Raw genomic sequence first — 26,998 nt, 5'->3', positions numbered from 1 at the left:
GGCTTGTTTCCTTCATTTTTAAGTTGTTGCTCTTAAATTCTTATTCTCGGATTCACTGACCATGTTATGTTCTTTGGTCTATAACTCCTTGTGTTTATATCCAAATTGAGACCCGTTTGTTGGGTTGTAAACTAGACATCTTAAGCTTAATTCTAGACACAAGAATCGAATTTTTTGACTAATATTTGATCATGTTATAGCCTTGTAAATCCCTGCTAAGATCTGGAAATTTTATTGCTTTCGAGTAAACTGACCTTGTTGTACTCTTTAGGGTATAACTCTCTGTGGTTATATCCGATTCAAGTTCCGTTTGTTTCTGTATAAACTAGACTTGATAATCTTCATTTGGTAAATTTTTTAGAATTTTTGGCTGTGTTTTGAGCCTACAGTATCCTTGTAAATTCTTGCCCAGAATCTGGAAATTTTCTGCTCTATTTTTGAATAATCTGTTCTTGCTTCGGTTTTTGGGGTATAATGCTCTGTGGTTATATCCAAATTGTGATCCATTTATTTTTATATAAAATAGACTTCATGGGCTTCGATTCGGTATAAGATTTGAAATTTTTGGTTATGATTTGTACCCATAACAACCTTGTTGAATTCTATGTAGAATTCTGTAAATTACTGTTACAAATTCTGCCTTGTTTCGGTTTTTGTGGAATATCTCCTTGTGGTTATTTCCGATTTCAAATCCAGTTGATGTTCCAGAAACTAGACTCATTAGGCTTTGATTTGGTATATCGTTTGTGGTATTTGACCAAATATTGAGCCCAGATTGGATTTTTGAAAATATGCTTGAAATCTGGAAATTTCTGAAATATGTTGTTATTCAACTCTTCCTATGTAGTCTATCCTTCCTACGTTTAAAATTATGATTTTTGTATAGTTCTTCCATTATTTTTTTGAATTATTCTTGATAACCCTCATTGTTGGATAAAAGGGTTTTATTTTCCTTATTTCGATAAATCTTGCAATATTAATTCGTTTTCTTGTTGAACATTGCAAAAATCTAAACAGGGTTTTGTGTCACCCTATATTTCTTAAGGAATGACATTTATTCATTAGGGTCTAGTGTCATGCAAGATTTAGTGTTTCTTGCATGTATAAATTTTGATTCCTTGCGATTATCATTGGGGTAAAAATATACCGTAAATATTGGTTTGGGCATTTCTATAAGTATGAGTCAATAAATGTATTAAAATTTACCCTGTGATCATAAGATAGTGCACACTTTAATTTATGTAATTGTGCATGTTAAGCATGATTTGAGATTTTTCTTAATCATTGAGGATTGACATGAAATGGGGATATGCATATGTGATGCATGATTATACTAATTTGCGCACCTATTATTTTGCGCGACGGCTAAGTCCGTGGATGAGAAAGGATATCCTATGAGCGCTTGACGCGGGTGAGGTGGCCATCAACCCAGAAGGCGTGGCTCAAATTGTTATCATTTGTTGATGTATTTTCCTGATGCATGTATATTCATGAATGGATATATATATATATATAGGCCGTGAGAGCCTTGAGAATTATGCAGAAAAAAATTCCCTACTATTGGTGCATATGCATGAGCATGGGAACGAGTGCATAATATATGTAATAATCACGGCATGGGAAATTAATGTAAACCGAGAACTTATGAGTCGCGTTATACTAATATCTCCTCATAGAGTTGTTTATTCTATCTTGATTATCCCTGCCTTTGATTCTATATCTCCATGCTTTATAAATACACTTGCTGAGCCTTGTGGCTCACCTTGTTTACTCTCATGTCATTCCAGGTACAAGTAGAGCAGTGGTTGAGGGCGAGCCCAGTGGGGCTAAAGCCCAGGGTTAGAAGTGTACAGAGACCTTCCAAATTAGATGGTCTATGTTAGCATTTGTGATGAGGGCAAGTGTGAGGAAATTTTATGTTGTAAAATTTGTTAGTGCCCTTGTATTTCATTTTGTTTAGACTATGGTCTAAGATGTTGTAAACCTTTATGTTAGCTTCCGCTGAGTTTATCTAAGGATAGTATTATGGTGTTGTATGTTATTGTTCTATATCACACTTGTGATGACCTCCTTTCGGATATCCTATGCTAGCGGGACTATCCGGTAGTGGGCCACTACATGTGACATGCTTTGCCTTTATGTCAACTCACAAGCAAAACACATGCAAATTGTAAAATTTATAAAGACATAATGAGTTGTCACAAGACTTGTGACATGTTTTGCCTTTATGTTAACTAACAAAGCAATATACAAATTGCAAAATTGTGGGCTTAATTGGCCAACCTATAAGAATCTTATGGGCACGCCCATAGGGTCCCAACGGGCTAGGCCCAGTGGGCCACAAGTCGGGCCGTAAGCTTAAATTCTTTGACCCGGCCCGTTTGAACAGTGCCGGCCCTTTTGACACCTCTACCATTGTCCAACCCAGCCGTCCACGGTCCACACCCCCTCCCCTTTGCAGAGCTTCGCCTGCCCCTGCCCTAAATCCTTCTCCATCTCTCGCTTTCACTGCCCTGCCTCTCTCGACTCTCGCTCCGTCACTCTCTCCGTCGCCCTCGCCGTCGGCGGTTCGCCCTAGCCCTCGCCCTCGCCGTCGGCGGTTCGCCCTCGCTCTCGCCTCTCGCTGCTCCGTCGCTCGCTGCCTCTCTCTGCCTCTCGCTCTCGCCTCTCGCTGCTCGGTCGCTCGCCCTCGCCTTTGTGGCTGGTGGCTCGCTCTCCGTCGACCGCCGGTCCGTCGCTCACTGCCTCTCTCTCGCTCCGTCGCTTGGTCGCACAGTCGCAGTTTCGCACCCTCGCAGGCTCGCCCTCCGTCGCTCGCTGTCGCTGGTGGTGGCTCGCTGCCTCTGGATTCCCGGTTGACTCATCAGATTCAGTCTTTCAGATCTGCTTCTCTGAAGCTCTAACTCCAGAATCCAGATCTGCTTCAACTTTCAGCGGTTAGTTGGTCCTTAATTTCGTTTCGTTTATGATGTATTCGGAGATTTGGATAGCTTGCCTATGTCTATTTAATTGATGTTGGCTGAATCTGGCAAAAGCAAATTTAATTTTGTTGATGTTGTTCCTTCATTTCGTTTATATAATATACATGACAACTGTTTTCTTGTTAGAAGTTAGAACTAGAGTCTAGAGATGCCTTGTTCATTTTATTCTTCTTATTATTACAAGTCTAGATATAGAAATTAAGTTTAACATTATTATTGCTTAAGTGTGTCATGTATTGTCATAATATTTTTTTTCCTTTTGACTTTTGTTAGGTTTAAGCAATAGTCACAAATCATGCCTCCTACATATGTCTGGAGCTCAAAAAAGAAAAAGGAAATAGAGGGAAGAATCATTAGTTCAATGTCAGTTGGTGATATGTTTAAATATTTTAATAGCAACAAAATAACAGAGAGAGAAGAAATAGTTGAAAACCTAGGTGAAACTTTGGTAGAGGAACAAGAAACTTGGAATGATAATGTCAATGAATAATGCGAAAATGTTGATGAATTGAATGAAGACAAAGATGATCATGTTGATGTCAATGAGATTTGGGGGCCCATTTTTACATTTCGCCTCAGGGCTCCCAAATCTAATGTATGGCACTGACAACAACCCTAAGACTCGACCCACAAACAACCCATCGCCGGTCATGTTCTTCTGCTTTTCTTTCTTTATGTGATTCCATGCATATTCATTCATTTGTTGGAATATACAGAGTGGTTTTCTTTGGAAGGCTATATGGACAGTGAGGCCTTTATTTGTATGGCATAACTTGAGTCCGTTCTCACCATTAATTATTTCATCATTGATAATTGAAGGAAGAGAAGATGCACTAGGACTGACTAGTGCTTTGTGTGTAAGGTGCAGGGAGTTGGTAGATCATATTTGTGACATTGTTTAGTGGCTTCTGAGTTGTAAAATCTGGTATGGGTTTTCTTGATTTTAGACCTTCTTTGCTTGTGGGTAAAGAGCTTCCCTGGGAGGAGCTCTAGATTGGTGTAGAACATCACTTCTTTGATGATGAGGTGAAATATGGTAAAAGAGACAGAAGGGTTTGTGAATGTGTTAGAAGTCATTTACATTTTTCAAAGGAAGCACTCTTGGATCCCTTTTTTCATGGCTGAAAGAGGATTCCCCATTTTGCTTATCATTTCTGCTCTTTGTTGATGGCTTTTACTTTAGACACATAATTTTGTAGGTTTTCTTTTCTTCCACCTTGTAGGTTCACCCTTTTCTGGCATTTTCAAATGAATTTGATTTACTTGTAGAAAAATAGAAGAAAAGAGAATTCTGGCTGAATACCACTGGGATAGTGGGCATTATTAGATTTTCAAATTCTGTTGTGTATTATTCAGAAGTTTGCTCCTTTGTCTTAAATACTGATGCTAAAGAAAGGGATTTTCAAATTCTGTTGTGTATTTCCTGTGGAAGCTTCTTCCTTCAATCTTTATTGATCTTTCCCATAGTCGCAGTCCCTTTTCATTCAGAAGAACAGTATTTCTTGACTTTTATCGTTACTAGTTATTCTCAGCGAGCTTAAGCATTATACTTCTAAACAAAGATGCTTTGAATGGTCTGAAGCCAATTTATGAAAATTTGTTCACTTTTGTTGCTTTATTTAATTATGTTTGCTTGATTTCCCACGTGTTTAATTATGTTTGCTTATATAGTTTCTTCACATTCAGGATTGTTCTTTGGTTAAACAGATTTTAGGAACAAAATCTGTTTTTATCTTTTCTGGTAACTTATGAATGATTGGGTTGTTAATTATTGCTCATACAAGTTTTGCACCATGTTTTCTGATTCTTGGGACAGTGCATTGATTGTGTTGAATAGCTCTTTTTTGAAATCATTTTGATGAAATAATTTTGAATCAAACATGTGATCTTAATTTTTTGGGAAAACATTTTGTATGTGGGCTGATTATCTTATATTATATAATTTATTGAATTTTCATTTTATACGTTGTAGTGAGTAACATGGCTACAACAAGGAATCAACGTCGACGGCAACGGCAACGTTTGGGTTTATTTTGGACGATGGTCATGCAAGCGATTGTGATATATAATGAAATTAGGCGTCGTAGCCGACATCTCCCAAGGGCTCCTCATAGAAATTGGGATTCTGAAAGACAAATGACCCTTACACGAATGTTTGGAATGAGTGATAGAATCTGTTATGAGCTACTTAGGATGAAAATAGGTTCGTTTCATAGATTATGTGATCGGTTACGAACAGATGGATTGGTTGATAGTAGATTTGTCCTAGTTGAGGAACAGGTGGCTATTTTTCTAAACACAGTCGGGCATGACCAACGTAATCAAGCTGGAAGTTTTACTTTCTATAGATCTGGTCAAACAGTGAGCTATTACTTCCATAGGGTGTTACACGCTTGTCTCAGACTGTATAGAGATGTAGTTATTAACGCCACTATTCACAACTCACCATACGAGAAGGAAAATGTCGAGCCTTGGTTCACATATTTTTAGGTTAGGGATCAATGTCTTATCATTATATTTTGTAAAGGTTCAATATTCTTATTTTCTTATTAAAAGTAATTTTTTTTTTTTGGTAAAGGATGCAGTTGGGGCAATAGATGGTACACATATTGTTGCGAATGTCCCCTTAGAGGAACAAGCTAGGTATCGCAATAGAAAGCAAGTGATTTCTCAAAATGTTTTAGTAGCTTGCACATTTGATATGAAATTTACATATGTGCTTGCTGGTTGGGAGGGATCGACACGTGACAGTCAGTTGTTAAGGAGTGCAATATTACGGCAAGGACATAAGCTGGCAGTTCCTTTGGGTAAGTTGTACCACTAGTTTGATAACATTGTTTTCACAAGATTACCAATTATTTAATAATGAATATGTAACAAACAATTCTTTAATAGCTAAATATTATCTTTGTGATGCTGGCTTCCCATTGGTTCCGGGATTTCTTGCACCATACCGCAAGAATCGTTATCATTGTAGAGACATTGAGGGTCAACGTCCTGAAAGTAGTAAGGAGTTGTTCAATTTTCGGCATTCATCTCTACGTAATGTTATTGAGAGGACAATTGGTTTGCTTAAGAGCAGATTTGCATATTCGAGGCATCAACCCTACCACGACATTGATACACAAGCAAAGATAGTCCTTGCTTGTTGTGCCGTCCACAACTTCTTAAGGATTGATGATATAGAAGATGTTTGCGGTGAGGACGTAGATACTAGCGATGATGAGGTTAACCCTACACATGTCGATGTACTTGAAGATGATGCTCCAAATGTTGACATATCTTTCATAGCTGATGCAACATGGTCTGATAATAGGAATACAATTGCTGATTTAATGTGGGCTGATTATCATCCCAACCATGATGTAGGAGTTGATTTCGATTAAATTTGAATTTTTAATTGTTATTTATGTCCTTATGTAATGGTTGACATGAACTTGCTTGTATTTCACATGTACTTGGCACTGTTGAAATTGAACACAAGACTTGTTGAATTTTTATTTTTTTAACATGTTATTATGTTATTATTATTTTTTAAGACATTGTTGAAATTGAACTCAAGACTGATTAACATTGTTGAATTTAAAGATAGATTATTAGTTAGTTATTATTTTTTTAACATGGTATTATGTAATGGTTGACCATAAGTTTTTAATTTTGAAAGACATATTTCATGGCACATAATCGACAAAACCCTATGTCACGAACTTAGGGTTTGTGATGGGTTAGAAGAGGAATTGGGAAAGAACAAAGAAGAAATGAAGGGGGAGATTGAAGAGAATTAGGGAGAAAGTTAAGAGAAATGAGGGAGAGCAGAATGGAGAGAAACGAGAGGGAGAATTGGAGAGAGAGAGAATCAGATTTTCTATTGTCAATTTCAGCATACCTCCCCTCCATTTACATCAGCCTTATATAGGCATATTTGTCCCTAACAGCCTTGCACATGCAGCCATGTGCATCTAACTAATTGCTAGAATATCCCTAACAAACTATTATACCCTATTACAATAATACCCTTTTATTACTCATAGGGTCATGACACCCTATGGGAGAGGAAATGAGCTCAAGCCAAATGGATCCTACATCTAAGAATTGTCACATACATTGGAATGATGCAATGGATAGTTGTATGATTAGCTCAATATATTATCTAGTGTTGAACGATTACAAAAGAAATGACAATGGTGTTACCACATCTCAAGTGTCCAAGGTAATTGAGAGCGTATATAATGGGTGTGGAGTTGTGGTGTCGGAAAAAAATATAAGGGCGCGTTTGAGCCACCAATTCACACTTCAAGTCAGTGGCAGTAGCTTCACTAAGGAAGCTATGTATACTGCCACTATCTATGAGAACCATCAACTTCCTCTTTCGACCTTGCCCCTTCACTTTATATTCTTTCCTGTGGGTCCCCCCTTCAAAGCATGGAAGGAGATTTCTCCTCCCTTATCCTCTACTTCGGCTTCTTCTGCCAACTCATTGTCTTCCCCAAGATCATCCCTTTCCTCATCTTCTTTCTCTTCTTCTCTACCTTCAATTTTCAATAATTGTTGTTTACACTAGTGGCCAAGGCTGTATATGTCACCGCACTTGTAGTAGAGCCTCAATTGCCTTCTCTGCTCCATTGTAGTCTCCTTTGCTACGTTAAAATTGGTCTTAGGAGGTCCTAACGGCACTCTTGCATTCATTCCCTTCAAACTCATCCCCACTGTCTGTTGAGTATTCAAGCCAGTCTTAGGCCACACCTTATTTCTCCCAAATATGGCCTCCAATGTTAGCTCTTGCAATCTAGCCTTCTTTGTAGCTTGCCTCACTGTGGTAGGCATCATCATTTTGACCATAGATCGCATCTCTCCCCTAAGGCCACTTACGAAGTTGGATACAAAATACTTCTATCCACCTCAATTATACAACCTATCCCCATTATAGAAGACTTGATGGATGAATTATAGGGGGCAACCATTTTTTCTAAGCTAGACCTAAGATCTAGTTCCCATCAGATCAGAATGCACCATGCCAATATTTCAAAAACTGCATTCCGTACCCATTAAGGCCTCTATGAATTTCTTGTTATGCCATTTGTCCGCCTATTCTATCTCGCAAGTGAACAGATCATGACAAGTAATATAATGATGAATAGAGTGTCGTACCTACGAGGACTAACTTTTGACGTTTACTCTAACTGATTTAACCTTAACACACACATTAACAATGACTTCAACTGCAATGAAAACTAATTTACGAATAAAATATGCAACTAGAACAATTTCTTTGATTTAAAACTCACAAGACTAAGGCACTAGGGTTTGTGAATCCACTGTCGGCCTTCTATGATTCAATTATTCATTACTCGGATCTTGCTATTCCTTATCTTAGGTTGAAAATCGATGATCCAATCACAACCAAAAGCCTCTCTCGATGGTCATTCAGCTCTATGTATATATATATATATATGAGATTCACTATCTCTAGTCAACCTTCGAATATATAAACATGCATTCAATCACGAAGACCATCACAAAATGATTTAATAGGGCATAACGGTATTTCTACCTATTATAGGACCCTATGTTGTTTGCTACCATGTCTAATTCGTATTGAATCTCTCGAAAGCAATACAAATCACAAATACGTTTCAATGGTGATCAAGCATCAAAACAACATTATGAACATAGCAAACAATCAACCCGAATGAATAAGAAAATAACAAATCGAGTAACTTTAAATCAAACCATTAAAAGTCAAGGTTTCATCATTCACCTTAGCTATAAATGCTTAGCAATGCATTCTTACAATCAAAAGAAAAAGAAAAGAGTTGGAATCCATAGCAGAGATTTGAGAAAGAAAAGAAAAATACAACCCAAGAATATATTCTTCAATCTTCCGTCGGCTCCTCTTCCATCAAAAACTCCCAAAATCCCTCAAGAATAAGTCTTTATATAGTGCTCTTTAGCTTATTAAAGTCATGCACGGTGAAAACTCTCGTTTCCCATTGAATTGGACGGAGATGGGCCGAAATCGCGCTTTGAATTGAAGTTCAGAACCTTACCGCGGTGCTACTGCGGTAGACCCGTGAGCTTCAGAAAACAATTCCTAAAGCGGTCTTACAGCAGTATGCATTTCGCTGTAAGACAGTGAGCTCTAGAAACTAATTCTTATAGCGGTTCTACAACGGAATGCATACTGCTGTAGGCCACTAGATTTCTTCCTTAGCTTCTTTCTTCTTTGCCTTCCACTTCTCGCTCTTGTTCCACTTTCACTTTCTCCACCTCATTTCGAGTTTAGAGTTAAGCATGCCTTCAAATTTTATTTCCACTCCTATCATGCATCGAAATCATTTTTTTTTGTTCCATGTCCGCTTTGCATGTGATGTGTACCTATATTGACAATATTGAGCCCAAAATGAGTAGCAATTATGTTCATTGAATACTTAAATGCTAAGTTTGGACAACTAAATAAGAGTGAAAAATATACTGATCACCATTCGGGCTCACTAATGCCCCTACAACCTTTTAAGCCTTGATGAACCAATTATTTGTGCCCTACCTAGGGAAATTCATATTAGTATTCTTTGATGATATACTAATATATAACCCTAACCTGGAACTCCACCTCACCCACCTAAGGACAACTTTTGAAATCCTTAAAACTCAAATCAATTGTATGTCAAAATGTCCAAATGTTTGTTTGCAAAGAAGGAGGTGGAATATTTGGGACATGTGATTTCGGGTGAAGGGGTGAGTACAGACCTAGGGCAAATTTCAGTCATGATTGAATGGCCCAGATCTTCCACCATTAGAGAATTGAGGGGCTTCCTGAGGTTAACAGGATACTACAAGAGGTTTGTCCAGCATTATGGGATAATTGGCAAGTGCCTAACAAAATTGCTAAAGAAGGATAAGTTCCAGTGGAATCCCAAAGTAGAGATAACATTCATAACTCTTAAGGTGGCCATGACACAAGGCTTGGTGTTGGCATTGCTGGATTTCTCAAAAACCTTTGTGGTGGAGACAGATGATAGTGATATAGGAATAGGTGCAGTGCTTGTACTATAGGGGAGACCACTTGCATACATCAGCCAGGCCTTAGCCCCAAAGCATTTGGGACTAAGTGTGTACGATAAAGAACTAGTAGCAATGTTGGTGGCAGTAGATAAGTGGAGGCACTACCTTGAGGGCAACCACTTCATCATTAAGACTGATCACAACACCCTGAGGTATCTATTGCAACAAAGATTACATACTTATATCCAAAGAAAAGGGGTATCCAAATGTCATGTCCCTAGGAGGATTAGAAGTGTAATATTGTGATAGAGATATAATAAATGGGTAATATTGTAATAGGCTTATATTAGTTTGTTAGGAGATATTTGGTTATTTGTTAGGAGCACATGGGTGCTGTTAGAAATTAGTTAAGGGGCTATAAAAAGGCCATTGTAAGAGGAGATGAGGGACATGTATGGTTAAATGAAATTCTAATTCTCTCTACAATTCTCTCTCCCTTCTCCCTCTTGTTTCTCTATTGCTCTCCCTCATTTCTCTCTAATTTCTTCCCCATTCTTCTTCAATTTTCCCTCTATACATTCTATTCTTGATCTTAATTCAATCGGATCCTTCCAATTACCAATTTCAGCCTGTTATGAACCTTAGGTTCATGACAAATGGTATCAAAGCAGTCAATTCTTGGCTATGGATTTGATTCCAATTGAAGGAGACTACTGTGGTGGGCAGTTTTCCTTGGCGATTGTGGTAAGGCGGATTTTGGCGGTGTGTGAATTTGATTCCAGTTGATTGGAACTTCCAGACGAGCAAGCAAGCTCAACCCAGACGGTGAGAAGCGATTCTGGGTGAGGCGAAGTGTTGCGAACAGACAACGCTCGTGATTGGTAAGGGAGTCCGTCAAATGCGTTCTCGGAAACTCGTGGCCTGCCGTTTGCGCATCGTCTGGCGAAGTCAAGTAGTAGTGTCGGAGGCGAGTCAGGTTGCTTAAGATGAGGACGAGACTCACTTCAGAGGTGACTTTGAAGGACGGTAACGGAGCCGACCTTGGCCATCCAAGCAAGCTTAGGGAGCTACAGTAGTGACGCGGGTTGGTCAGACAACTGGAGTGGGTGACCAGAGGGTAACGCGAACGGCTAGGAGGTCGTGATTTGGACTTGGGAGTGTTGCGATTGTCCAAGGCGAGCATGAGTCTGTCGAAGGTGAAGCAAACGACCTAGGCGCGTGCAATTGAAGCGGAAGACAGGTTGCATGAGCTTCGCTGGAGTTGACGATAGGGGTGAGGAAGACTGTCGCAGCCAGTTCAAACGGATTCCGTTGGGCGATTCTGAATTGCAAGGTGATTGGGTGGCAATCGATGCAAGGAAGGCACTGTCGGACTTGAAATTGGAAGGTGATAGAGATTGGGTCAGGTGTGGAAATAGGAGTCGTGGCTAGTAGGGGACGGTGATTGGGTTGGCGACTTCCCTGGGCGGCTGCTGTGAGGCAATTGTCGCCTGTGAATCTGGGCCCTACTATTCGAATCTTGAGAGGGAAGCAGGTGGTAGCTTCGAAGTGGGAATTTGGCTGTCGAAGTAGATAGCAGCAATTTTCAACGAGCCGGAGTAGCGTTGATTGAACAAGGAGGCGAAGCTAAGCAAGCATTTCGGCTCTGGAATTAAATTCGATGTTGGCCAGGAGAGTGCCGACGGTGATACCGAGTTGAATCTTAAGTCAAATCAAAGTGGCGTAGCAGGTATTAGGTCGGAAACGGAGCAAATGTGAAGATGGAAGCGTGAATCACTTCCAGATTATGTTGTCGAATGTGAAGGTGAAACAAAGCGACTATTAAAAGTGGAACAACAGGGTGATTTGTTGTTGTTTTCCAAGTTGTTGTAGTTGATCAAGAAGGCGAGGCGAGTGTAGGAGACTTTGCAACAGACGAGCCAAAAGGCAGAATCAGATCCGTTGCTTAGCTGTTCAGTTTACTGGAGTTTGGAAATTCTTAGCGTCTGACCACAGTCGCTATGGATGACCCTCGAAAATTGATTCTAAAGCACGAGGGTGGAGCGTTGGCTGCTATTTGAGGCTGAAAGTGGAACGCGAAGCAGATCTGTTGAGGCCACGCCAGCTGATTTGTGACAGTGACAAAGGTAGATTCAAGTTGCTAAGCAAGTTGTTTCCCTTGACTTGATTAGATTCAAAGGATAAAACAAGGAAAATTAGAGAGAAAGGAGAGGATCCGGGGTCCGATTATTTTATTGAAATGAGGCCGACATAGGTGAGTTTACAACAGTTTCTTTGGTGACTGCTGACATAGGCATTGAATTGGAAGGCATGTGACTCATCTTGCTGAGAAATTGAAGACCGTTGAGGGTTGAGAGGCAATCGTTTATCCTAGGTGCTTGCTGTGAAACAGATACCAGAAGAAGATGAGGTCTCAATTGTAGCCGAATGATGCTGCATTTTCAGTGGTTAATTTTCATGCAAGAGAGCAGCCTCAATTGCAGCCGAAGGATGCTGCATTTTCAATGGAATGTCCTGCTCGTGAAGCCTTGGGAAGCAGTGCATGTAGGAGACCATTGGAGCCTCAATTGCAGTAGATGAATGCTTCATTTTCAGCTGGAATGGAGCTTCAATGGCAGCCAAAGAAGGCTGCATTTTCAGTTGACAGCAACAAGGATAAGCAGCAATGTAGCCGGAAGAATCAAACATGGGGAAAGAAGTTTGAGAATGAGTCTAGCCAAAAAGACAAAGGAACAAGCAGTAGGATTCATGAAGAATGCGAGGAATTTGGCCGTATGTTCCGCGAGAAGCTATAGGAGTTTGCAATGATACTAATCAAGAAGTATCATTACAACTTTCCTATTGAATATTTCGATGATTTCCGTGGGAGTTTTAACAAGGAGGAATTCCTTAAAGTGGAGCAGCCGAATGAGGACAGCCTTGTTGAAAGTAAATCCTTGGTGTACTCCAGCTACTAGCAAGTAAAAGAATTTCCACTAGAGAATACCCCTACTGAAGATATGAAAGGGTCTAAACATACTACTCCCTTGGTCTTAGCTATAGAGAAGGTTGAGGAGTACATGGAAGAAAAGATTGGGGAGGAGAAAGTGGAGGATGGCACTCAATCAATGGACACATCTCAAGCACTGCCACTAGTGTTGAGACTCCTGATGTCATTGATCTCCTGAAACAACAAAATAAGGAGTCTAAAGAGAAGGAACAAAGAATTGCACCGGGCACCTTGCTTGGAACATCCCACATGTATGTTATTGTCACGGGCACGCAAGACAAAGCAAAGTTAACAGTGCAGCCCGAAGAGTTGGAGGATGGGGTTGTAGGATTGACGGTACATCTAGAACAATGGAGGATGCAGAAGGATAAAGCAAAACAAGATGAAAGAAAGAAAGGGAAGGACTTCTTTGTTGAAGGGATCGAGACCCTTGATGGCCCCGTTTGTTGCAGCTTAATTAAAGAAATTATAGCTTATAGCTTCTTAGATTATAGCTTCTAAAACTTAGAATAAATTGTGAACCTGTTTGCTACAGCTTCTTAGAAGTTGTAGTTAAGTAGTTGTGGTGTTTGATATCATAAGCTGTAAAATAACTTATTTTTGTATAATTGTCCATAATACCCTTAGTAGTTATAGAATGATAATTTAAAAATTAATTAGTGTATATATATAAGTTTCAAGTGTTATAAAAAAATTAATTAAAGTATAGAGAGAGAGGAAGATGACGAGAGAGAGGAAGAGATTTGAAAATGGAGATGGCGGTGGAAAAGAAAAATCCATGATTGCGTAGACAAGAGGGTAATTCTTTGCTAAAAATAAGGGCAAAATTGTCATAAAAATGTAATTATTTAAGCAGAAATTGTAAAAGCTAGGGTACCCCAGCTTTGAAAAAGCCAGCTTCTACCCCTTCTAAAAGCTAGTAGAAGCTATAAGTTAGAATTCTATAAGTTAAAACAAACACTATATCCCAACTTTTTTGAAGCTAGAAGCTAGAAGTTGCAGCTTTTAAGCTGCAACAAACAGAGCCGATGTTTTGCTCATTCATGTTTCCATTGGTGTGGCAGCAAGCCATAATGCTGTTGCTGCTAAGGAGAAAGAAAAGAGAAGACAAAAGAAAAGGGAAAAACAAGATAAGAAGAAGGAAAAGCGAAGAAGAAACCACTGGGTGAAGATGGGCATTGAATAAAGAAGCAACGGTTAGGTGGTAATAAGTTTCTTGAGGACAAGAAACATTTTAAGGGGGGGGAAATTGTCATGTTCCTAGGAGGATTAGAAGGGTAATATTGTGATAGAGATATAATAAAGGGGTAATATTGTAATAGACTTATATTAGTTTGTTAGGAGATATTTGGTTGTTTGTTAGGAGCACATGGGTGCTGTTAGAAATTAGTTAAGGGGCTACCTATGCCTATAAAAAGGCCATTGTAAGAGGAGATGAGGGACATGAATGGTTAAATGAAATTCTAATTCTCTCTACAATTCTCTCTCCCTTCTCCCTCTTGTTTCTCTATTGCTCTCCCTCATTTCTCTCTAATTTCTCCCCTATTCTTCTTCAATTTTCCCTCTATACATTATGTTCTTGATCTTAATTCAATCGGATCCTTCCAATTACCAATTTCAGCCCGTTATGAACCCTAGGTTCATGACACCAAACTGCTGGGTTTGGATTATATGATCCACTACAGGCAAGGGAGAGAGAACAAAGTGGGCTATGCTCTTTCCAAAAGAGGTAGACAGGTTAGCTATAGTGCCATCACAACCATAGTCCCCGATTGGGTGAAGGTGGTCACAAAGAGCTATGGGAAAGTAGAGTGGCTGAAAGAATTGCAAGAGCAACTGGCTGTGGAGCCTACTAGGAATAGAGGGTATACTATGTCCAAGGGGCTGATTAGGTATCGAGGGCGGATAGTGGTGGGAGATGACTAGAGAATTAAGGGGATGATTCTACAGTCTTTGCATGACTCTCCCTTGGGGGGCCACTCTGGAATCAGGGTTACTTACCACAAGGTAAGGCAGCTCTTCTTTTTGCCAGGACTAAAGAAAGAAGTGGTGGAGTTTGTACTAGCTTGTCCTACCTGCCAAATATGTAAGCATGAGCATGTGGCTCTACCGGGATTATTCCAACCACTAGCCATACCAAAACAGGCTTGGGAAGGGGTATCCATGGATTTCATTGAGGGGTTATCTAAATCTCAGAAGGCAGGGATGTCATCTTGGTGATTGTGGACAGGCTAACCAAATTTGCACACTTTATAGGTCTCACCCATCCATTCACGACCCAAGATGTGGCTAGACAATTCCTAGACTCGGTGGCTAAGATCCATGTGATCCCAAAGTCCATAGTGTTCGATAGGGACAAAATTTTCATGAGCCACTTTTGGCAGGAGTTGTTCAAAGGCTTGGGAGTAGGGCTGCATATGTCCACAACTTACCATCTAGGGATGGATGGGGAAACTGAAAAAGTGAATCAATGCCTGGAGTCCTATCTGAGATGTATGTGTTCTGCAAAACCTAAGAGCTAGAGTAGATGGTTGTCTATGGCACAGTGGTGGTACAACTCAAGCTATCACAGTGCCATTAAAAAGTCTCTATTTGTAACATTATTTGGATACGAGGCTCCTATGTTGCTTACCTTAATGAATGCCCCCACAATAGTGATTGTCGTGGAAGACTATCTATAACAAAGGCAGATGATGATACAATTGTTGAAGAAGGAGCTTGCAATGGCTCAGAATAGGATGAAACAAGTGGTTGATAAGAAGAGAAGTGATTGGGGATTCAATGTGGGTGATAAGGTGTACCTAAAGGTTAAGAGGCTCCTCCAGCACTCCTTCTCAACAACTCCAACTTCCAAGTTGAGCCCTAAGTACTTCGGGCCTTATACTATGCTAGCTAAGGTAGGCAAGGTAGCTTATAGGTTGCAACTGCCCGAGGGGACACCCACTCATACGGTGTTCCATATGTCACTGTTGAAGAAAGTAGTAGAATCTACAGCCACTACAAGCCCATATCTTCCCCCAGTAGATGAAGACAGGGAGGTGCCCATGGAACCCCAAGCAATTGTGGATCGGAGGATCACCTACAAGGACACACTACCCCTCATGGAAGTGCTGGTCCAATGGAGCTATTTGCACCCAGATATCACCACTTGGGAGTACCTACTAGACTTGCTGAGGCAGTACCCCCGCACAACCCATCTGCTGTCCTTTCTTGGGGACAAGAAAGACCTCAAGGGGAGGGAAAATGTCACGATCCCAAAGGGTGCACAAGGGTAGGAATATAATTAGTAGAGAGGGGCAAGGCTGTAATTAGCCAAAGGCTTGTAATAAGCAGTAGTTGTACCAAACGGTTGTAGCTTTAACAGCTTGTACAGTTTTGGTTACAACTAAAGGGCTGCCTATAAAAGGAGAATGGGTGCCCGAGGATGGGATTTATGCAATGAATGGGTCATAAATCTTTCCCTCCAATTCTCTCTCAAATCTCCCTCCTCCTCTCGAATTCTCTCTCTCTCTCTCCAATTCAAATTCCTACAGCTACTACAATTTCTGGAATTGTATTAGTCTCAAATCCAAGACTTATCACCACCCTATAACAAACCCAAAAAACCAAATAATGTTCCCACCCACCATTAGGCATAAAGCTTGTGGTTCATTCTCATTGGTTCTCACACTTTATTCCATTATAATCAACATTGACAGTTCACTTCCCCACGGAATCATTTAGGCAATGAATAATGTTTTTTCTTTTTCAAAAAAAAATTTCAAAACATTTAGGGCCTGTTCAGTTGTAGAAAACATTTTCAAAATTTTCAACTCGAACTTTGCAACTAAACATGCCCCTACATTTTATGTTTCAAAAACCAATAGCATTCATTTTTAGAAAATTTAGATAACATCTCTTTAATGTTTTCCAATTGGAGATTCAATCGTTCAATAGAAAATTGGAGTTGACAAGTTAGAAAATGTTTTCTACTACTGGGCAAGCCCTTATATTCCTAGATCTGTAGATCTAGGTTGAGCACATTTATATATCTTTTAGATCTGCTCTTTTTGAGATCTGAGTGAACTGGCCCTTTGTGTAATGAAATTTTTTGGAAGTTCTTTGTTAGGTTTTGAACCACAAATTCTTTAAATTATATATAAATAAAGCTTACTTGATAAGTGGTTGTCTCTCGTACCAATTTGTTCTTGAATGGGAGACTAGGTAGGTCAAAATGGCAGAACCTATATCATGTCTCCCTTCTCTAAACAGCATAACTTTCTTGAACAAGTTCTTCTTATTCCACATTTTGTTTAAATTCTTCAATGGTTGCAGCAACAGTGGCATTTGATTTGTTCTTCCCATACCTCATTGTTTTTATTTGAATTTTAATTTTAGCACCGAAACACGATCTGATTTTCAATTAACTATTGGACTGAAATATGATCTGATTGTTTTAATTTTAGGATTGAAATCTAATATAGATTCAAATCTAACTGTTATTGAAACTAATTGCTTATACAATGTATTTTTGCTAACTTTATATGTGTTGATGATGTTCATATAGATACCTATAGTTTTGACGTTGCATAACTATGACTATATACTTGTTTATATGGTCATGGTGTTTCTTTAAGGACTTGATTTGAAGCTGATGAACACGATTTTGTTTTGTCACAATGTTTAACATATCTAACTCCATAATTGGGGCTAGGGTCGAGCATTGTTCAGGTTAAATTGAATTTTGGACCAAATCTATAAATTTTGGTTAATTAGGTTTTATTTTTTAATAAATTTGGTTTAGTTTTTTTTTTACATAAAAAATCAATTTTTAATTTTCTGTTTCAATTTTAAAGTCAAAATTGAAGTTAAAAACCCGACTGAAATGAATTTCACATTTAAGTTTACAAAAATACCCTTAGATGTTACCCTATCTGTATGGTGCCATTGGCTATTAGGAATGGCAATGGATTGGGGTCCCTAACCTTGTCTCCCATATTCATGTTCTTGTCCATGCCCCCATCCCTGTAGGATAATGTAGTTAATTCCCCATTTCCCATCTCCATTAGATAATGGATACCCAAAGAATATACATTTCCCCATCAATTTATATAAAATTAAGAAATAATTTAAAAATAAATTTGAAACTTATCTTGTGTTTCGGTCATGCTTCTCTTTCTTCCACCATATTGATGTCCTTGATCATTGCTAAAATTTTTAAAAAAAATTGAAATAATGCAAAACAAATTGCTCCCTATATGCTTCTCCTTTCCTCTTTTCAGCAAACCATAAGCTGAGCTTCTCTCTTTTCTTTTTCTTTTGATTTTACCTCTTTTTCTGTGGATAACGGCTTTTCAAATTTTCATTCAGATTACAGCTTTTTCTCCCTGTCAATCAAGAGCCCTCGTTACAGATTCTCCTTGTACCACCTTCTTTTCCCCAGATGCACACCAGCAACTCTTACCTCAGCTTCCAGCTGAGATGCCATCCAGCTCATTCCTTCATTACATTCTCAGCTACCATACCTGAGCCAAGCTCATCCTTTTCCATTTTTCTGTTGGATTTTCATCAGACTAGTAGAGCTATCAGCAGGTTACAACCTGTTACTGTCTTTTTTAATCTCTAATTTTGTACTTTAGGTAGTTCCCCTTGAGTGAAATAATCACAGCCTTCAACAGATTCTTTTCACTGGAATTTTAATCCTCTGTTAGTTTAGCACCTAAACAGATTGGCCATATGATTTCCCCCACCACCTTTCTCTCCAGAATTCACTAACCCAATTTCCAATTTGTTCTAATTCAGTCCAGCAGCCTCTTGCCCCCTCTATTTTCCTATTTTCCCTCTCTTAACTTTATGCTTTTCCTTAATCAATGACAGAAACATATTTAGGAAAATGTTTATAAATATGACCCTCCCCTAATCCCACAAAGTGGGGAGTCTTGTGCACTGCAGGTGCCCTTTATATTATATGGATGTCCTCTTGACACATTGTTATTTCCCATGGCTATTTGGAAATTTAATTTATATATTTACAAGGCTCAAATGTTACAGGAATGGGTAACCCTACCTATGGGAATGAAAATGAGGAATCAAACAAATTACCAATGTGGATGGGAATGGGAAGGTAGTTGACTAAAACAATGTGAAGGATATTTTTTAGTCTCAAGAAAAATGCTATAGAAAATGTGGTAAGTAACTTGTTTGACAAATACCTTTCTTATTTTCTCGTAATTAATAAAATAGGTGTTATCAATCTAAGTATATTAGTGTAGAGACTTGTCTGTATGAAAATGTTATTCTATCAAAATTTACAAAAAATCACTATATGAAAATGTGATAATGATAGTTTTAAGAATGTAAAACATTAAAATGAGTTATTTATTGTACAGTGATCATATTTAAAACTATTACATCATTTTGTACAGAATTTTAATTAATTTTTCTGTTGATTTGGCATTGCCTTATACATTTTTTTTTCCTAGTTGGATTCTAACTCTTTGTTTTCCAGTTTGGGTTGGTTTACGAACCTTCCCATTACTGGATTAAAAACTTGGGTTGGGTAAAGACCATTTTAATGCCTGGTCTCAGAATGTTTGACTAGGACAAACACTTTCTACTGTTTATACAATTTGCAAGCTTCCCAAGTGAATTCCTATTGCTCTAGCAAATTTTTTGCCACCATCTCTGGTCAGGTGCATTTCTACAATCTACAAGTTGTCAATCCCATTCTATTTGCTAATTCAATATTGACACTTTTTATTGATCTGATTGGAAAAATTTGAAATTTATGTATTCTTGTTGATTGAAAGAGTGTAAACATGGAGACGGATGGGTTTGAGCAATTGAAGAATCAGTTGAAGGAGTGGTTACAAGAAGCTGAAAAATTGGTTGAGCAGATACCTCAAACTCAACTTTATGCAACAATTGGGGCTCTGGTGCTGACTACCTTTCTCCTCTTATTAGGTGGGTCAAGAGACAGGTGCCCTTACATTTCTAGATGGTTCCATGTTTTGATAACTATTATAGGTTCTTTTGGGTTCCCTATTTTACAATTTAGTTGGTATTTGATGCATCTTGAGAAATTATATGTATGTTGTCGTTGTTGTGTAGACTATTCTTGCTTCACTTCTAGTGTTCATAAGTTAGGATTTTGATGGTGTGATCTCCAAATCCATAAACAAATGCATGGTTTTGCAAGTCTTTTGAGTTTGATTGTGGTGGAATAAGGGTCAACAAGACAGACTTGCAAAGAGAAACTTGGTACAAGTCAAACTATACAAGGAGCTCTTTGCAAAACCTGTTTTTACATTCCTAATTTAACCCTTTTGTTAAGAAAGCTTATGTATCCAGAAACTTTTCAGAAGGATATCTAAATGTCTACAATGTTAGGAATTATCCGTTCTACGTTTATGAGATGCATATCTAAGATATTAAGTTGCTGTCAGCATAAGCTGGGATTTAGGGATGGCCATGGGTACCTGCCAAACCCACTTGTGGGGTTTGGGCCTAATGTTTTTCAAACAGAGAATGTATTTACAAAAGAAAAAACTCAGTCCCTGAGGATGGGCATGGAGTCCTTCAACTGTACCTCGGCTCACACACATATTAATTATTAAATAATAATTTTATTCTATATACATTTTATTTTATTTTCCTATGAGATAAAAGATTTTTATAAAAATTAAAATCTTTTTAATGTTTAGATCTACTCATTGTCAAATTTGATTTTATGATACTTTATCTATTATGTTTGAACCTCCAAATTCCTTTATCCATCAATGTGTTTTTTCATTATTTCATTTTTTAAAACTATATTAGTAATTTGAGACGTGATATGTTAACATGTGGGACAAAAGCATAGTTGAGAATGCAAAATAACTTCCAAGGATAAATTATTTTTTAAAATTGTTTTTAAATTTTTATATATTTTGATTGGGTAATGTATATCTGATGGGTAAGGGATACATGGTCCACACCTGACCCATTATCTTTCCTAGGCACTTTGGATATCTTTTTGTTACCCAAATATTAATTTGTTGTTTTAACACATTTTATACTCATGGAAAGCTGGATAGAACTTTAATTTATAAATGTTAAGAAGAATTGCTTTTAAAGATAAGGACTTAAGTGGGGCCTTAGTGGACTTTATTTCACTTTTTCATAAATGTTAGCATGCAAGTCCGCAGTTGAGTCTGTTATCATTGTTTATTTCATTGTCTTGAATCAAACTGTGGACTTTATTCTCCATTGTTGAGTATTTAGTTTCAATTGAAGATAGCAACAAACCGTACTAACAAATCATTTCTCCTTTCTTGACCATGCAGCTCGTTTGTTCAGGAGCACAAAGCCCAACACCATTGTTCTGACTGGGTTAAGTGGAAGTGGAAAAACTGTTATTTTCTACCAAGTAAGCAATTCGTGTAATGTTTCTATTGCATATTTGTACTGATAAATTTACTTCAATGTTTTTTTTTTAGTAATGAGATTAGTTACGTGAATAGAAGGTAAACAAAAATTATTCCAATCTTGGAACTGCTGTACTGGGGCTCCAGATCCAGGTCGAGCTTAAACCATGTTTTTGTGATAAAGCCATTATTTGATTCCCCAATTTGGACAGATTGTGATGTCAGGAAAGAACGTCAGCTATATAAACTTAAAAAAATGTTATTGGTTACAGCAATGCAGAAACTCTTATTTCTTGGAAATATGTTCAATCACCTTGTTCTGGTTCAAGTTATTTTCACCCAGTTCCTCTTATTATTCTTCTAAAGGTTATTTAGATAGCTTTAAAGCCTGATACTGGACCTGATGGCCACTGACTTCAAATGCCCTCAAATGGTAGATGTCTGGCCACCTAATTGTTATATCCAAGTGTGATCGGAGTTTATATGTAACTTATTTCTAAATTTGTTTCCTTCTCATCTAGTTTGATGAATATCTGTATCCATTTCAAGTATGGGCATCTCACTATGCTCAATCATTTTATATTTTATCATACAACTTTCTGATTGCACATTATGGATGTTAATCTATCTGTGTATGTTCCAGCTACAAGATGGCTCTTCCCATCAGGGTACTGTGACCTCGATGGAACCAAATGAAGGTACTTTTGTGCTACATTCTGAAAAGAGCAAGGTAATATATTTTGCTATGTCAAATAAACGCAGAGCAAGAAAACATTTTATTTAGTAATATGTTTTTATTTGCATTTTCTGCTTTACGTATATTGAGAATATACTGATTGCAATCAATTGCTTCCCCCTCATCTTCTTTGCCAAATGCTGATTGTCAAACTAGAGATTTGCTTAAACATAACAGGCCTCTTTATGTGTCATTAACAGGAGGGCAAAATAAAGCCTGTTCATATTGTTGATGTCCCTGGGCATTCTCGTCTTCGACCCAAATTAGATGAGTTCTTTCCTCAAGCAGCTGGCATAGTGTTTGTAGTGGACGCTTTGGAATTCTTGCCAAATTGCCGTGCTGCTTCAGAGTAGGTGCACCATGCGGTATATGAGATATGAATCCAAACATTCATGAACTTATTGAATGATTCTCGTTTGTGATATTTTATGTGCAAAAGGTACCTCTATGATATTTTGACCGGGCAGTTGTTGTAAAGAAGAAAATTCCCATACTTATCCTCTGCAACAAGGTGGATAAAGTGACCGCACACACCAAGGAGTTCATACGGAAACAACTGGAGAAAGAAATGTAAGGGCTGAATCTCAATTATCTGTTGATTTTTGATTATTTGATTACTGCTGCTTCTGTTTCCTAATTACCTCATCTTGGGTGAGACAATATAGCTGCTTAGGTTGTCAAAATTACCGCCCTCCTAGTTATCGGTGATAGGTAGAAGAGACATGAGCCTGAGGAAGAGAATCTATCATATTACCTATGCGTCATTCAGAAAAATGACTTAGATTTTCATGACTGATATCACTGTCATAGAGAGAGCTTTCAATTGGGTGTTTTACGTTGCCTTTGTGATTTTTTCCTTGCTGCTTATTTATAAACATTTATAGCTTAAAGTGAAGTTTCTGCTTGAACACTATAGTGTGTACTTCGATCTATTTGTGTTCTGTCACTTTGCAGCGACAATCTCCGGGCCTCAAGAACTGCTGTATCAGCAGCTGATGTTGCTAATGAATACTCTCTTGGTGTCCCTGGCAAAGCCTTCTCATTCTCTCAGTGCCTGAACAGAGTGACTGTTGCAGAATCCTCTGGCTTGACTGGTGAAATAACTCAGCTGGAGCAGTTCATCAGGGAGCATGTGAAGGGTTAACAGGATAATTTTACTTATTCCCAACTGAATTGTATCTCAAGATTAATTGGTCTTCCTGGCTTAATGCTGGAGTATTTCAAGAAGTAATGGCCAAATAAATTGCAAGAGTGGAAGGGAAAAAGATCTGAAGCTACAGTTAAGGCATTCAAGTCATATCATGGAGGTTGTGGTTCTGGTTGTCTGGGTGTACTTGAACCACTTATGGATACAATGTCATTGGTATCCTGTAGTAATATGCAAGCACATAGTGTTTGAGACTTTGGGATGAATGGCTGCAAATTGCCAGGAACCGTCGCATATTCTACATTCTTTGATGCATCTGAATTTTTCTTAGCGTCACCGTTAGTCTGATTTTGTTTCTCTTTTCTGGCTGCTTCTGTCCGTTTTCAATAGCCCATCATGTCTCTTAAAACAAAGTCGAGTGTTTCTTCATGCTAACGCAGTGAAGTGAATTCCCATGTATTAACCTGAACTGGCACCTGTAATTGGAGTTGCATTGCCTCGTTAAATGGATAAGGAAAAGTTGATTTTACAAAGATCTATTAAAGAGAATTTATTATTACACTTGCACCAGTTCTGAAGATTGGAGCACTGCTGAGTGAGGCATTTCCAGTCTTGCTCCATCCTCTGAGAGCCGCATTTGCAAACAACCTTCCAAGTAATTTCTACAGTTAGAAGGGTTCAATTTTTTCGGCCAAAGATCCACCAACCTTTCAAGCTCGCCTCCATCACATGCCACAGTCAAATGCGAATGTTATGAATGCAGCTCAGCTGGAAGGCCTCTGAGTATCTTTATTCAACTTTCATTGCTCACTAGCCACTTTGCTATATAATCCACTGGCAATGACCCTAGAGGTACTGATGATTCTGCTCCTTCAAATGCGTCACTCAGATAGTATTCGTCACCATCGTCCTCACCATCACCATCATCTTGGCCATAAATCGCATTCTCGCTCTGGTTCTCCTTGTGAAGACCTTCAGGATCTGCCCCTGATCTACCAGTACCATCTTCACCACCCGACAATACTATTGCTGGATACGAGTGCTCTGTCACCTGTGATAAGGCCTCAAATTCTTCCACTTTCTCCAAAAGAGCATCAGGGCCAAGATCAATCTCGTCCAACAATAATGCCTTGCTTGCATCGATTGCTCGCCTCCACAGGACAACATTTTAGGGCTTGAGAATACAGCTTTAGGATCTGATGTAGGATAATCAGCATTCTGACTTCCTGAAGTCAAAAGGAAGAGAAATTACAAACAATTAGTGAATCAGAGCTAGAACATTGACAGGATGAGTCCTCAACTCATAATAGTATCAGCAAGTAGTTTAAGGTTTCTGAGAGAAGAATAAGAGAAACTGAATGACTAGAAATCTAGTTATGATCAAGAAAAATTGGATGCCGTTTTAAGATATTGGAGCATTTGGAAGCAATCTCAACGGAAATACCTACCATTGGATTATCAATAAATAGCCTATTGCTCATGCATTCTCTCTTACCAATTTTTGCACATCTAGCAATTATTCTCAATACAGAGTCCTATTTGGTGTATTAGAGATTTAATTACATTAACTTGTAAGCTCATTATGCTGTACTGTGGAAGAATGAAAACAAGAGATTCTTTGCAAAGAAAATGACCTCTTTAAAGGTCCTAGTTAATAAGAAGAAAATGAGTGAGTGAAAAATACTGTTCTTTGCAATGTACTGTCCAACAACCTGCTTCCGTGGAGACACCTGATATGATTTTCTTTTAGCAAAATCCCTACCAGGACTAGGTACCAGCATTTACAGGAATCCTCGACAGTTAGCAATAAGCCCAAACAAATTATATGTAGTAACTGGAAATAAACTAGTTTCTCCAAGCAAATTGCCCCATTAATTCAGATGGCCATAGGAAGTTTATTTCTGAACAATTTTAGCCTAGGTCAATGGAGCACATCTTACTTGAATTTGGTACAGAGGCCAATGAATTTCAGTTCACCATTAGATTTTTTTTTTTTTTTTTTTTTAACTTGATGACCCAAGACTGGTTTTAAAAGCTCACACCCTGGAGGTATAGTTAAATGTAGAGCACATCTTATCATATAGTACAGCTTATTGCAGGCCCTGCATAGAGTAACACATGGCCAACAATGTCAAACTCATAGACTCCTCTTTTACAATAATTTCTTTCTCCCTCTTTTTTGAAGTTTATTTTTTGTTTTTGTTAAATCAACTCAATCTACTAGGTAGACTCAGATCAATTTGTTAACAAGAACCCATGTACCAGAACCATCCAAGAGGAGTAAGAAAGATCAAAGTTTCACAGGAAATTAAAGGGCGATAGAAAATTTACTATTATGGATTTTAGAGATTTTCACTATAAATGCTATCAAATTCAATTTATTACTGTTGAGCCCCCAAAATAGTAGTAATGAAAATAAAAATGAACTAGTGAACTGAATCCAGTATGTCTAGTCTCACCTGATTCCATGTGCCTCTCTGTGCAGTCACTATCAGCAAGATTTGAAGCTGAAGTAGCTTCTGGGTACTTTGATTTCCAACCTTGTCCCCTCCACATCAGTATCTGTTCATTGTCAAAAGATAATAGCACACAAGGAACCAACTCCTGTGGCAAGATAACGAAGAAAGTGAGCAAACAAGTGACAGAACTTTGTCTGACAGAGTATGATGGAAAGTATCTGCTGACAGCAATGCAAACTAGAAGTACTGTGTTATACGTGCATGTACAATATTGCATGCTTCTCAAAGTCTCTTTTTCATTTTCCTATTATACCCAAGACTATAAAGCTTTGTAATTTAAAGGTTTTAAATATTATCAACAATGGTCATTCTAAGAGTGTTATTTGTTTGATCTATACTAGTGTGATGCCTTATACTCAGTTGTTAAGATGAATTCACTAGAGAAATGAAATAATTAAATCTGAAATCAGATTGTAATGATAATCAGAAGAAAAATATGGTACAAACCTTCAGCTTAGCACCTATCTTCTTATAGTCACTTGCATGCAACCCCTTGCAGTCAATCTTAACCAATATGCTTCCTTCAAAAGCATTCCTCACATCTTTCACCAAGGAAGTGTATACTCCATTTTTAGCTGCAGCAGAAATGGAGGAAAAAATGAATATTAACAAATTAGATATACAAATTAAGTTTTTGAAGTCCCAGTAATGCATAAAAATACACTCTTGGAAAACCTAGAGATATATTATACAATATTAACTTCTTAGTGAGACACATTCCAAGCATATTCATGCATGGAAAAAGTCATTACAATGAAAAAAGGAAATAGTAGTTGATGCAATAGGTCACAGAACCAACCTCAGGGTTGTCTGGAAACTACTGAAACTCTCTAATAAAAAAAATGCCTAACAATTCAAATCTTCTCAAATAAAGAGTAACTTAAGTTCAAAACCCATATAATTGTGAAAGAGAAAGACAAGCTATAATTTAGAGTCATGTAAAGGCAAGCTAAGTGGAATATGTATTACTAAATAACACTGAAATATAACGTCAAATTTCTGAATAACAAAAAATTAGCAATCAAAACTGTGTTCCATAAAAGCAAACAAATATTTGTCCAAAACACTTACTGAAGTAACAAATGCCATGCTTTTGAGTTATCTCAAAAGGTTTGGTTGTCTGTTTGAACCATAGCATTTGGTACAGAGGCCAAATAAGTTATTTTGCCTTATACAATATGTAGAAACATAACCTTAATAAAAAGTGAAAAGGTAACTGCATTAAGAAAGTTTATGCATG

At 38.1% G+C, this 26,998-nt stretch overlaps 2 protein-coding genes across 2 annotated transcripts in view; one reads left to right on the top strand and one right to left on the bottom strand.

Moving 5' to 3' along the window:
• Positions 1-19,433: 19,433 nt before the first annotated feature.
• LOC127797584 (uncharacterized) lies at positions 19,434-23,575 on the top strand. The gene is given in 7 exon segments (XM_052330615.1): positions 19,434-19,914; positions 21,276-21,358; positions 22,000-22,086; positions 22,293-22,441; positions 22,532-22,551; positions 22,554-22,662; positions 23,047-23,575. Coding segments are annotated over 7 exon segments (783 nt in total). The 5' UTR covers positions 19,434-19,769; the 3' UTR covers positions 23,237-23,575.
• A 170-nt stretch (positions 23,576-23,745) lies between these two features.
• Positions 23,746-26,998, bottom strand: part of LOC127797583 (CRS2-associated factor 2, chloroplastic) — a gene marked incomplete in the record, with an annotated part of 4,458 nt that continues 1,205 nt past the window's right edge. Inside the window, 4 exon segments of the mRNA XM_052330612.1 lie at positions 23,746-24,400; positions 24,403-24,465; positions 25,699-25,843; positions 26,206-26,333. Coding sequence (XP_052186572.1) covers positions 24,033-24,400; positions 24,403-24,465; positions 25,699-25,843; positions 26,206-26,333 — 704 coding nt within the window.

This window comes from Diospyros lotus, chromosome 3 (assembly GCF_014633365.1).
Source record: "Diospyros lotus cultivar Yz01 chromosome 3, ASM1463336v1, whole genome shotgun sequence".
In the NCBI taxonomy this organism is placed as follows: Eukaryota; Viridiplantae; Streptophyta; class Magnoliopsida; order Ericales; family Ebenaceae; genus Diospyros; species Diospyros lotus.
Note: the sequence above shows the minus strand (reverse complement) of the source record. Positions and strands in the feature narration are given on the sequence as shown.